Source organism: Syngnathus scovelli, chromosome 22 (genome assembly GCF_024217435.2).
Source record: "Syngnathus scovelli strain Florida chromosome 22, RoL_Ssco_1.2, whole genome shotgun sequence".
NCBI classification, from domain to species: Eukaryota; Metazoa; Chordata; class Actinopteri; order Syngnathiformes; family Syngnathidae; genus Syngnathus; species Syngnathus scovelli.
Window position 1 is genome coordinate 4,329,078 of NC_090868.1, and position 13,630 is coordinate 4,342,707.

The window sequence follows — 13,630 nt, forward strand, 5'->3', positions numbered from 1 at the left end:
TCTCTAATCCTGCCAACATCTCAGCATCTTCCCATTTATCTCCTTCATCGCTCTCGTTATTCTCCCATCTGTCCTTTTTATAATTTTTTTATTTTCCCTCAAAGCCCAGCAGAACGAGTGTCTGTTTCAGAGCCGTCTCCTCCACAAACGTGGCGTCCACGTTCCCCTGCTCCTCGAAGGGATTCAGAGCTGGAGAGCAGAAAAGCTTCTCTTAGAGGATTTCAACGTGAGAAGCATCCACGCACACACATTACCTTGCTCCTCGATATTAGAAAGCACTTTGGCCAGGTATGCCAGAGGCAGGAACTCTGCTCCGAAGCTCGCGTTGTCTCTGCCCGTGAAAGCAAATCCCTGCACAAAAACAAAAATGCTACTGACTGATTTAGCTTAAAAAAAAAACAACAATCGAGAAATAATTTAAAAAAAGGACAAAGGTGTGTCTGTCAAGTGTTTTGTTTTGGCAAAGCAAATGTGTGTGTGTGTGTGTGTGTTTGTGTGTGTGTGTGTGTGTGTGTGTGTGTGTGTGTGTGTGTGTGTGTGTGTGTGCGTGTGTGTGCGTGTGTGTGTGTGTGTGTGTGTGTGTGTCCCCGACCTTGTTTTTTTTGTGTCTCCCAAACACATTCTTGACGTAATCTCTGGAGATGGAAGCCGAAGTGACAGGATGATCCCACATATGGTAGAATCTGTTTTCCTACACACGCGTAAAGGTGACAGTTTTGAGGTCTATCGAAAATGTATTTAAATTTATGAAATAATACACATTGCTTAATATTTAATAAGAAAAGCAACAACTATGCTCCATCAGTCACGTTGATACAGAACTGCTTTCCGCTTCTATTTAACCGCAGCCACAAGCTCACGCGAGAGCCCATTAATCAATGTTTAATTATTATTCTCCCTCCCCCCCTCCCCCCCTCCCAAGATGAATATTTTAAGCCCAGAATTGTGAAACTTTGCCACTAAATTATTTACGACGGTATCTCGGTGTGACCGGCTCGGTTTGACGCGGCTGCAAATTACAACCCTTCCGGAATGGCATGCAAAATAAATCGAACGGAACGCGATAAAAAACCTCGGTGGCCGCTGCCAAGATTTGTTGCGCTTGGTTTTCACTACAGTAGGGGTTCCTAATAAATTGACCATTGCAAGAGGAATTTTCTGTGATAGATCAAATGAGATACAATCACACATTTATTTACATACTGTTACATAACACACACATGCACACACACATCGGTTACTCAAGTGTGATTGAGACTTAAAATAGCTCATTTTAGGACAATAAAACTTCCTGGCTACTAGAAAACGGGATTGTGCATTGTTTTAAAATATGACAGGTGGAAATAAACAACATACCTCGGGAAGTCGTTTTAATACACTGGACTTGAGTTTCTCATTGGCCGCGCTGTTGTCCAAATCTATGCAGAGGAGAAATAAAAATGGAATTGATTGAGTTCCAATATTGATACTGATTGGGGCACGTACTGTAAATACTCAATAGTTGTTTTTAAGCGGAGCGCCAATAGTGAATTTACCTCCCCAAAATGGCCGCCGTTGCAGCTGTTCTCATAATGAAAAATTATCTCCACATTTTTAATCCAATCGTTTGCATGGTTTTAAGTTTTGCTTGGCGTGTTTTTAGGGGGAAATGAAAAAAATTGGAAATATAGAATTCAACTTTATTTGTTATTAAATTAGAGAATGAAAAAATGGCAATAAGAAAATCTGACTATGTTACAACAATGCATAAATTTTTTAATTATTATTAAATTAATAATAATAATGATTATTATTTTTGTATTTCTTTTTATTGTATTTATGTAATTTGAATTATTATTAGATTAATAATAATAATAATGATTATTATTATTAGTTTTTTTTAATGTACTTTTTACGCATATGCACCTGTCACGAGTCGAGACACGAAGGTTTCCGTCAGCTGCAGGAAGCGGTGGTCGACGTACTGTAGGAAAGTGTGACGAGGGAGGCAACGCAAAGCCAACGTCGCTAGCAGAGTGTGATAGCCTGACAAAAAGAAAGCAACAGAATTACACAACTCGACTGACTAACAACTGAGTCACACGATTGCACGACTCTAAAGATGCTAATGTTGAACCTGCTGTGATTTTCTTTTTCCGATGAATTGTTTTTGTGTGTGTTGGCCATACCAGGTGGGAGGGGCATGCAGAGACCCCGAGTGGCTTCCAGGATCCGAAGCATGAAGTGAAAGATGGCCCAATCGCCTGGACCACCCTTCTGTGTTCTGGAACCATGTAAAATTTGGACGCATTGAAGTAAGAGTCAGTAAAAAGTCATGTGAAATAAGTGCTGCTCCGCCGCAAAGGGAGTGGATACTCACAAGCACAGAACATGAGGGCCCAGCTTGAGCTTCTGCCAGACTGACTCCAGCATGTGTCTGATCAACTCCAGCTACACACACACACACACATTTAGTTGTTGAGAAAAGATGTTCAATTAGATTCGAATGAAAGCTTGAGGCAAAGGCGGGAATTTGAGCTAGCATCATGAAGCCAGAAAACAAAAGCAGCTTAGCGCATCTTTTTTACATCTGTGACTTTTTGGGCATCTCAACTTGTATCCTCACTTCCCTTTTTTGGAAGCCACGCTTCCCATTTTCATTTCCACACAGCTCGACTGGCGTGTGAACGCGCGGAACGACACATCCGGTCGCTAAACGTATGTCAGCATGCGGGATTGTTCGACTGCGATTAAAAAAAATAAAAAATGACACGTGATATCTTACTGGAACATAACAGGAAGACAATCCACTGCTAGTTTCCACACTATTTCCAATCCGTCAGACTAATAATCTTCGGAATGCAACATGAGCGTCAATATTGTCATTGCTAATGTTAGCTAAAACTCCAGATTGATATTTTTGGAGGTTAGTTTTGATTATTCAAAAAACAAAGTTACGGCTCCTTTGTTCCGATAATATTGGTCTTTCTGGCTGCTTCTACGGTTATACAAATCAAGATTGAATTTTTTCGCAGGTGTTCAATCAGGTGCTAAGTGAAACTACAAAAAAAAAAAAACCTTTGTCGGAATCTCTAAAAGCAGCCGGTCTTCACAACAAGCCTCTTTTCTAATGAAGAGAAAAGTAACAACCTTCATCATCCAGAAGGGTGTTTCTCTCTTGCATAATTAAAACCTCCCCCTAGTTTATTTCAAAACACAATTTTCAATATGTATTCAGTTGACTCCTCACTTGCTCTTTACACCGCATAATAAAAAGCAATGTATCGCCGTTGCCCGTAGCAACCGGGCCACGGGGAATAAATAACTATGACAATAATGTAGTGGCGAATCGCAATCTATCACGGCAGAACTTCCTGGCTCTTTAAAAGCTGTAATCTATTTCAACACACACACACGGAGTACCACCAAGTTGTGTCAATGTAGCCATTAGTCTCAATAAGTACCAAGGGGGAGGGGGGGGCTTTTGTTCGGAGAGTGGACATTTGGCCGGAGTTGTGTGTAACAGCTCATTTTTCCTCCTTGTCGCTTTCAATTGCGCCAAGGTTAAGTTTTCATCGCCATTTTTTTTGTTTGTCAGCGAGATAAGAAAAAAAATACATTTCCATAAAAGTTTTTGGGGGGGGCGGAGCCAAGGCATCAATCTTAATGACAAATAGGTAGCCAATCAGATTTTTCCACCTTGACCCGAGAGGTCGACAACAAGCTCGCTGCAATTCAAACTTCTCTCGTTTTGATAAATGTCACATTGTCTACCCGGGGAAGGTTTTGTAGCTGAGTTTTACCTCCCAGGAATACTAAACACGTCTCCGAATTTTTCTTTCAGCCAGAAATCACAATATGGAAATAATCTCCTCAAATGGAATGTTAGCAATCCCCAGGAGTGTTTTGAAAAAAAAAAAAAAGTTTGGGATGAAAAATACTGACCAATTTGGCTACATAGTTAATAACCAGGGAATCGATCTTCTTCTTGCCAAGGCGAGGCAGGTGCGTGTTCAGATGCCCTCGCAGCTTCTCCACCGTCTACAACACCCCAAAAAAAAAAACATGTAGATGAAAGCGGAGCGGCAGGAAAAGATGGAGGCGGGCGACCGGACGACCGGGTCATTCTAAGAATAGTTTGAGCGGCGCGCTAACATCTCGTCTGAACTCTTAAACTGAAGCGATCTGCAATTTTGGAATCGAGCTGAGCGCAGGCAAAAAAACGCAGGGTGAGGAATTGCTCATCAAATTGTTTCAAAAGAGAAATAAAGAGGGGGGGGGGATTGTGGCTTATCTGAATATGTGAGAAAAGTTCACCAGATAACAGGAGAGAAATAATTGCCTTTTTTACATTTGTCAGCTTCAATTCAAGTAAAAACTATTTTTCAAACTTTTCGGAATTTTCCCCAAACTCAATCGACAGTGGTATGATTTTTACATTTGTCAAAATATTAGTTTTTCTATTGTCAAAATACAAAGTGAGGAAAACCTGACAGAGACTCTCCACGCTTCGCTTTTTAGCCACAATGATATTCCTCACGCATCATTGGTTGCTTGCTATTAAAAAAAAATTTCTTCTTCTCACCAGGCCTATGAGCAACCTCTGGTGGTGGTCCTCCTCCTGGAAAAGTGGCACCAGCTTCCTGCCTGGAGAAAAAAAAAAAAAATTAACCGAATCTCAGGTGGGCCTGTGCAATTCACCTTGCTAACCTGGTTGCTATTAGCTGTGAAAATTTAAAAAAAAAGAAGCCTTAAGGGGAAGAGGAGGATTGTGGGTAATCTAAGACATTAATGGATTCTTTTTGGGGTGTGTTTTGACTTTGAAAAAAAAAACATCACAAAGCTTGAGGGGGAGTTGTGAGACTGCCTTCCCCTGCTGTGAGCAGATGAATAATTGCAGACTTTCATATATAATCTTTATTTAATCACGTACACGCAAGAGGCTGATTTTTTTTTGATGTGTCATATGTAACAACTTGCAGCGTGCGAGTAGATTTATATGCGCATAGATTATTTCCAAACACACAGGTAATCGTTCTCATTAGCAGAAGCATTAGCATTAGCCGCATATTTACATATCGACTCCCCCGTAATTCGCCTTGGGGCAAAAATGGCAAATATTTGCCAGCTTCCACACTGAGCTATGTAAATGTTTTAATAGCATCGCTTTCATTTATGTACGGCGACTTTGGCGTTCCTTTCTTCCTTTGACTTTTTTTTTTTTTTTGCTAAAAAGCCTCCGGTTTAATGAATAATGAAAGAATGAATGATGGAGTCTATCAGATGATAATCAAATTTTCCACATTAGTTCGGAAGACACGTGGATGAATAACATGAGTTTAAGAGCGTTAGCCACGGATAACTAGAGTGGGCTGAATCAATTTTTGTCTTTTTTTTACACGAGAGTGATTTAATATTTTATGGCAGCAGTAAACTCTGGGGAGGTTATGCAGTATCTTGGTGATTTATTGGGCAAGAATTGTTCCTCTCTGTGCTTATTTTTGCAGAAATGGTGGCGTTTTTGTAAATGTGTTTTTAGTTGCGATTAAAAAAACGGTATTTAAAATCATTCAATTAGATATCTGCCTTGGCGCCTAAGCGCTATTTATTTATGAGCAATCTCTGAACCTCACTTCCTGAGATGCATTTGCAGGACCGCAATATGTCACAACTTTTAGAAACGATTATTCCGTCGATTATTCATTTATATTTTACATGAAAATGTATTACAATATGTCAAATATGAGTGCAATATGTCAAAATTAAAACTCACGCGGTCACTGTCGAAATTTTTAGAATCGATTTTTATCGATTATTCCATCGATTAATCGGACACATTTATATTTTACATGAAAATGTATTACAATATGTCAAATATGAGTGCAATATGTCAAAATTAAAACTCACGCTGTCACTATCACAATTTTTAGAATCGATTATTCTGTCGATTATTCCATCGATTAATCAGATACACTTTTATTTTACGTGAAAATGTATTACAATATGTCAAATATGAGTGCAATATGTCAAAATTAAATCTCATGCTGTCACCGTCACAATTTTTAGAATCGATTATTCTGTTGATTATTCCATCGATTAATCAGATACATTTTTATTTTGCGTGAAAATGTATTACAATATGTCAAATATGAGTGCAGTATGTCAAAATTAAAACTCATGCTGTTACTATCAAATTCTTTAGAATCGATTATTCCATCGATCATTCTATCGATTAATCCAGTACATTTTTATTTTACATCAAAATGTATGACAAAAAAACTTTACTTAAAATGACGCAAGCCCACTGAAGTTCTCAGTAGCTCCATTTTTTTCCTCCCAAATGCCCAAACAACATGGAACATGTTAGAAATCTGTGTTCCATCATCACTTCTGGGCCGCATGTTATGACTTTACGCCAGTCGGTATGCACCATGAGATCACAGATAAAGTCTCAATAAATCAAATAACATAAAGAAAGTCAAGCTTTTGGCTTGATGCTCAACAGCTGCGCAGGAGGCCCAATAACAGGAGCGATGTTATAACATCTGGGCATTCTTCACCACTCCCTGTTCTCCGTTACTTCATTTTTCATCACTCTTTTTTTTATTTTTTTTATTAAACCACAAGAGCGTGGTGTGGTTAGAACAAAGAATGTGACCAAACACATTCTTGGTACTGACTTACCAAGATCCCAAGTGTCCACCATGGCAAAGACCCTAAAAAAATAAAATTGTAAGGACTAATAAAATAATAAATATAACTGTATTTATTCTACCTACTTCTTAGTGTTCTCCAACACATGAGTCATGTGACTAGATGCTTCCTCAGCCATCTACAAGAAAACAACACAAAAATGAGCGTGGCTCCGCCCCCTAAAATATTTTCACGGTGTTTAACTGTTTTCATTTACAAGTTTGCTCCAGTATGCTTCAATATAAGACGTTTTGTATCTGGGGTTGGGATCCACTTCGAAATATGTTGTCCTTTCTGTGTTCCACTGCAGCTCGGACCAGAAGCCCTGGAGACTCTTGGCCTGCAGCAAAAAAAAAACAAAAAAACAGCACAGAACTGTGTGTCCTGTAACCCAGGTAAGAAAATAGATACATAAATTAATTAATTAATTAAAAAAGAAATAAATACATAAAAAATGATATATAAATAAATATATAAATATATAAATAAATAAATAAATTTTAAAAACAGCACAGAACTGTGTCTACTGTAACCCAGGTAAGAAAATAGATGAATAAATTAATTCATTAATTAAAAAATAAATAAATACATAAAAAATTATAAATAAATAAATAAAATCACATTGAGAGAATCACTGCTAAACTGGAAATTCACGGTCAAATACAACCAAGGTGTATCTTTTGTCATGCATTCCAAGAGAGTGACTTGTGAAAGAAATTTCACGCGTGTCATTACCTGGCCTTTAAAAACCGACTCGATATGCAATCGAGTAGTGCACAGCACGCCGGGGATCGTCACCAGACACGCCGGTACCTCCTGCAAAACCGAAAGTGTGAACCAGGTGTTTTGTCGGGACGGCGGGTGTGGAGGCGACCTTCATGTCAAACACCGAGGAGCAAGGCAGAAGTTTATCCAGGCTGAGTGACCTCTGGTAGCTTATTTTGTATAAAGATGCTGTTAAAAAAAAAAAAGAATCATAGCACCCTTACTCATTTTATTTTTTATTTATTTATTTTTTTTAACACTCACCTAGAATGAACTCCTGAATCTGGTTGAAAGAGTCTACAACGTTTAAATTGTCACACAGCCACTCAATTATCTGCAGGCATAAAAAAAAAAAAAAAAAAAAAAATTAACATAAAAGCTTGTTTAGTGTAATGTGTAGAGGACACGCCAGGGTGCTTAAATGCCAGCCTCTCCGCTTCAGCGCTAACCTCCAGCTCCACATTTGGGTCATCTCCGCTGTGAAGAAGCAGGCAGTGAAGGGCGGCCAGGCGTTGAGCGTCGGCCATGTTGTTGGCTCTCCTTGAATAATAGATGGAGGACACAAGAAGAAAATCTAGGTTTGACCGTCTACTTCCGTGTCCTTCCAGTAGGTGGCGCTCACCCAGATGGTGAATGGAGGATCTGCAGAAGGCGGGCGGAGCTGAGTTGGACATCGTGGATAGTCCCGCCTACCGGGTCCAACATGGCCGTGCTTGACGACTCCTCTTTGTGCAGTACGGTGAACCTTCCGGACTTTGACGGTAGGCCCAAGTCGGCATCGTCTCCTAAACGTCCAATGCAAACATCATTACTGAATATTTTTAGAATCGATTATCCTATCGATTTTTTTTCCCCATCGATTAATCGGATACAATTTTATTCCCATTCGAGTGTATTAAAAAAAATTGGGAAAATGATTTATCAAATTCGACACCCACGTCACTCACCAAATACTTAAAAATATTGCAAGAAATATTTAGTAGAGTATTTTTTATTGATTTGTGCGACAATAAATTCAAACTAATCTGGGCACTCATGCTTTAGAGCAAACAATTTGTTTTCATTTAAGAAGGAAATACAAGTCACCCGCTACCTAGCACGCAAAACCAATGTAGCACAGCGGGATAAGACTTAATGAGAAAAAGAGTGCGCAACACTTTATCTTACCAGACAGGAAGAGCGAGTGGCACAGCATCTCCTGCTGCCTGCTGTTGATGCAATGCAGGAAGCGCTTATGCAGATACACCACCACGTAGTAACCTACATATGGAAACAACAACCCCCGCTGTTTAGACATTAATTAATCCAAATCATACATATTTAGAAATTCTTTTGTGTGTTTTTCTATATGTGTGTGTCTTTGACCTATAGGGATGAAAAGCGGCTGGAGCTGCAGGGCGTCTCGAGCGGGCTGACCCAAAGTGACCCGGAAAGTCTTGCTGCAGTCTGAAAAAAAAAAAAAAAAAGAGGATGAAAAGGAAAATGAGTTGATATGCGGGAGACTGCAGGTAACACGCACCTTTGTGAATAAGAACCACGGAATAGATGAGCTCGGCTTTGTCGCGAGAGGGTCGGCTGTAGCACACGCACATGCTTCCTGGGATGAAATAGATAAATGTTACGATTGTTATTCGGTTTGTGTAGGAGTGAATTGATTCAAATATTCAAATCAGGATTTCGCAATTAAAAACGCATCAATCAGCCGGGCCACGTGAAAGTAGATTCAAGCGGCTTTTAATCAAATGGTGAAAATCCAATCATTGTTTCATTTTGTCAGGTGGGGGGGGGGGGGGGGGTGACTTACGTTCTTGTTTTCCAAATGAGGAAAAAACAAAACAAGATGTCAGTTAGTGGCGTTTTCGTGTTTCGTTACCTGAGAAATAAGTGTTACCTAATCGGTTTGTGAATACTTCCATCTTGACTCGCTCGGGTCTCTCCGCGTGATGGTGGTCGAAACCGAGGTTCACAAACCTGTTACACACACACACACACACACACACACACACACACTTTTATGTTCACTATTTGCTAAGATTAAGCTAATGTTGCAAAAGATCATTTTTTGCCTTACTTGATGGCGCAGAAAGCATTAGCCGGCATCTCTAATGGGAGCTCCAACTGTGGGATAGCAACACAAAGGAAAGCAAAAATTTGTGAGTTGCTCATTGATACCACAAGAGGGCGCCAAAGCAATTCAAACCGAGAGGCTCATCAAGCATCAACACCGTACACCTAGCATGCACGAAATCGTGAACCCACGGTGCATAAACGACCGTTTGTCTAAATTAATGAATTAATATTTATTTTATTTATTTATCATTTATTTACAATAATTTGTTAATATTTTATCACTAAATAAATATCTAAATAAATAGAGTAAAATAATAATAATAAATAATAAAATAATAATATAGATATTTTTAATTAATATCTACATTTTCCGGTGAGTGAGTGGTGCGTTTGTAGTTACCACAGTTTCGCAATTGCGGTTGTCGTAAAACTGCACACATCGCAGCAGGAACTTGTCCTACGGAAAACAGGTTTAAAAAATTCTAATCATGTTTTTACAACTTACATGAGCGTCACATTACCGCCTGGGTGAGATAGTATAGCCTCTGCGTGTGCACGTCCCATTGGACCCAGCAAAAATCCTCCACCACCCGCTCGGCCATCTTGGATAAACGCTCGGGATTGGCCAGCACCTGGGATCCCCCGAAAAACACGTAGCAAATTGCAGTTTATAATTTCAGTCACTCTGCGTAATTGCAACAACGAACCGTATTACCGGTTTGTCTGAGGTGAAATTGAAGCAATTAAAAAGACACATTTTTGATTTGTAACGGCGCCGGGAGAATTAATTACAACAAAAGTCGAGCGTGTTTCAGAATTAAACATTCCGATTCACGCTTGGAATGTTAAGCACTCATGGGGGAGCCTGTTATCACCGCGAAGGCGTGCCGAGTTCATCTTACCACTTTGTAACCGTCGTGTCTGGTAAGCAGGACGTGATACTGATCCACATCTGAAGCGCACACACAAAAACCCAAGTCAGGATCTTCTCCACCCGGGACCTTTTTATTTTTGTGATACTCACATCCGTCCTCAGTTAAAAGCAACAGGTGGCTCTCGTGCACTGACCCACGCTCGCTTTCGGGATAGAGGAACTGAAACCCCCCCCAAAAAAAAATATTTAAAGATGCTTGTTTTATGATCCACATCTCTTCACTTCTACCTGAACTTTGACCCTGCAGTCGACCGCCTTTAAGACCTTGGTGTTGTTGATTGGATGGATCTCAATCAGGAGCGTCAAGCACTTAGACACTTTGTAAAGAAAAAATAAAAGACATAAAAAAATGATGCACGGAAAACGAAGAAATAGGTCTTACTTGGTTTCAGGTGCTCCTCTCCATGGGTGTTTTGCGCCAAGCTAACAGCTAAGAAATTAGGAAAAATTATTATGCATCCCTTTAATTTGTCATCATCTTAAATTTTATACGGCACAGTAAAGCGAAATTTGCTAATGAGCTCACCTAATAATGTCTCCTCCTTGTTTAGGGAGCAGCTGCTGACATAAACCTGCTTGTCGAAAGTGTAAAGGAGCTGTTGGCGGGAAAATGTGTAGTTTTATATATATATACAAATATGTATATATATATATATATAACAGTGACATGAACTCTGACCTTATTCTGCTTCGTGCTCGAATCATATTTCCCGACTCTGGTGGTCCCTGTTGATCCCTACGAGTAGATAGGAAATTATTTTTGCAGCACCTCATTAATTCAAGTGCTGTAGATCCAATACTAAAAAGCAGCAACTTAGAAAAAAAAATAATAATTTTGCAGGGCATTCTTTGACCTCCAAAATCTGTTTAGCGGGTGTGTTATTAAAAATGTATGCCGCGACGAGCGGTTTCAGAAGATAACTTTATTCACGGAGGGTTTAAAAGTTTCCTAAATCTCCACATATAGTTTATATGAAGCGGGATCATCAGGAGGGAACGTGCGCTTTATGCGGTTTGATTTTTGAGTCCATTTGATGCGTGGCACGCGCACACAATGATAACCAACTCGGCTAGCTTTTTCCTCCATCTTATTATAAATATAATATATAACTCCATGGAGGATATGCTACACAAAAAAAATATTATTTGGATTAAGCCCTGTCACAATTAGCGCAAATCTGCGACTAGTCGAAGGTTAATTTAGCATTGATGCTACAAGATGGCGGCAAAAGACTACTTTTGTTCAAATGAAACTCAACTCACTTCAAGCTAGTTCCTCAGGCATCAAGATACGCCAAAGTAATATTTAAATTGCTTTGGAGTATGAAAACAGCAAACACAACGGGTATGAAAAGTCTACACACCCCTGTTCAAATGCCAGGTGTTTATTTTTAAAAAAATAGAGCAAGTTAAATGCTTTTTAAACTCGTTCCACTATTAATGATGACCTATAATCTATAAAATTCAAAAAAAGAAAAACAAGGAATCAAACTGAGATGATGTTGCAGAAGTGTGCACACCCCTGTCTGTGTTTGGAGTCAACCAATCACGTTCAAGGCTTTCTCGCCTAGAATTTTAACCTTGGTTTCATCAGACCATAACACATTTACTTTCTTCAGGGACAATGAAATCAAAAATTTTGCACAACGACAACGATAATAACCTTCCAGGAGTAAAGGATGCTCCCATCTCTCTCAGTGTTGAGGATCAAAATTTCCACCGCTCCTGAGTAGTCTGCAGACACAGCATCATTAGGTAAATAACACCAGTGTGCCCTGACATACATATGAATTATTCTTATTATATTCCAACAGTATACATTGCAAACGTCTACTTGTCAAAAAGAGCACTACACTTCTGAAAAACAACTGACATACACACATGAGCTATTTCTTTCCAAGCTTTAAATATTGCACCATTAAAGGTTCCTGACATCGTCAATCATTTCCATTTGCCCCAGTGCTGCAACATCATTTTAGCACAGTACGTACTCTCATTTGAAGTGTTGTGTGCTTCAGGGACACCTGGGGATCAATAACACTAAGTGTAAATGCAGATTTCACCCATCGTTTTAGGAAATAAATCATAAATGTGATATCATGGGGAAGTGGCTCTTTTGTGAGTATAGAAAGATATTATATTTTTGAGAAAGGGCAGCAAATCAAAACTTTATGCTACATATTGTGAATTTCCATTTAACCGATACCACGTGAACGCCTCACCTTTCACCCTGCACACCGCCGCCTCCTTCCTCCGAATATCAGCCTCCACATCTCTGCGCAGGTCAAACTTCGGCTGCAGTTTTAACATAAGAACACAGCCCAAACTTGGTGTAAAAGAATATCGGATCCAAGAACTTCACAGTGCGTCGCGCTTCCGTGCAGACTATGCAGTTTTTCCGGGCGGGGCATCACATGACCGAAAGTCTTGTTATTTTTTTTCTTTCTTGTAAAAGTTAGGACAACAGAGCGTTAACGTTACAGAAATCTTCCACAAAGAAGCAACTCCTGGAATCTGGCTGGAATCTCTCACCACCACCCCACGATCAACCACGCAGGCAGCTCACAATAGTGTGTCACATTCATTTGTTACGCATACTGGGCACAATAATATGGTGCACTTCGCTACTGAGAGCCACACAATGGAATGCATTTGAAATAGGCTTTTTAAAGTCTGTTTTGTGCTAAAATTAATTGAAATGACACACAGCCCGTTATTCAACTGAGTTTTTAAATAACATTTCTGTTTTGTTAGCATTTTCTGGATTTATTTATACGGCAGATTGTTTTAAATGTAGACAACACTGCCCTCTTGCGCAGACTTTAAGTACTTGCATGGTGTCTTTATCGAAGAAGAATCTATCGCGGGTTTTATTTTTATTTTTTTGGAAGTGTTATTAAATACATTTCGTAACGTCGCCATTTGCCTGTATTTTGTGGCGTGGTTTTGGGTTTTAAAAATTCAAAATATCGGTATGTTCTGATTCAACCAACCAAAGATCGCTATTGTCTGCTGCTGATTGGCTGTTGTGTTCTGACTGGCAGCCATCTTGTGTTGCCACTCATCAAGTGCTGATCATGAATAATAATGAATATTGTTCATTGATTTTTCCGCGGCGTTTGAAATCCGCAAATAGCTGGGATCCACCGAACCTCGAGTATGCGGGCGTCCGATGTTTATGATCTGATA

At 39.5% G+C, this 13,630-nt stretch overlaps 1 protein-coding gene across 2 annotated transcripts; it reads right to left on the reverse strand.

Annotated features, from left to right (window-relative positions):
* Positions 1-40: 40 nt before the first annotated feature.
* On the reverse strand, positions 41-13,073 carry gsap (gamma-secretase activating protein). 2 transcript variants are annotated; one of them, XM_049761244.2, is made up of 33 exons: positions 12,664-13,073; positions 12,433-12,465; positions 12,105-12,175; positions 11,121-11,177; positions 10,968-11,037; positions 10,824-10,871; positions 10,670-10,758; positions 10,532-10,601; positions 10,410-10,459; positions 10,029-10,139; positions 9,908-9,964; positions 9,509-9,555; positions 9,329-9,408; positions 8,957-9,034; positions 8,803-8,883; positions 8,605-8,697; positions 8,060-8,222; positions 7,887-7,977; positions 7,702-7,771; positions 7,547-7,626; positions 7,408-7,488; positions 6,890-7,012; positions 6,759-6,811; positions 6,664-6,695; positions 4,565-4,626; positions 3,925-4,020; positions 2,360-2,430; positions 2,169-2,263; positions 1,906-2,025; positions 1,357-1,418; positions 593-691; positions 255-351; positions 41-189 (listed from the first exon to the last, which is right to left on the reverse strand). In XM_049761244.2, exons 1-33 carry the CDS (start codon positions 12,749-12,751, stop codon positions 89-91), a joined length of 2,619 nt encoding a protein of 872 aa, XP_049617201.1. In that variant the 5' UTR covers positions 12,752-13,073; the 3' UTR covers positions 41-88. The 2 variants fall into 2 exon arrangements, with proteins under 2 accessions (XP_049617201.1, XP_049617202.1); XM_049761245.2 differs by lacking the exon at positions 12,433-12,465 and having other exon boundaries at positions 12,664-13,070.
* Positions 13,074-13,630: the final 557 nt, after the last annotated feature.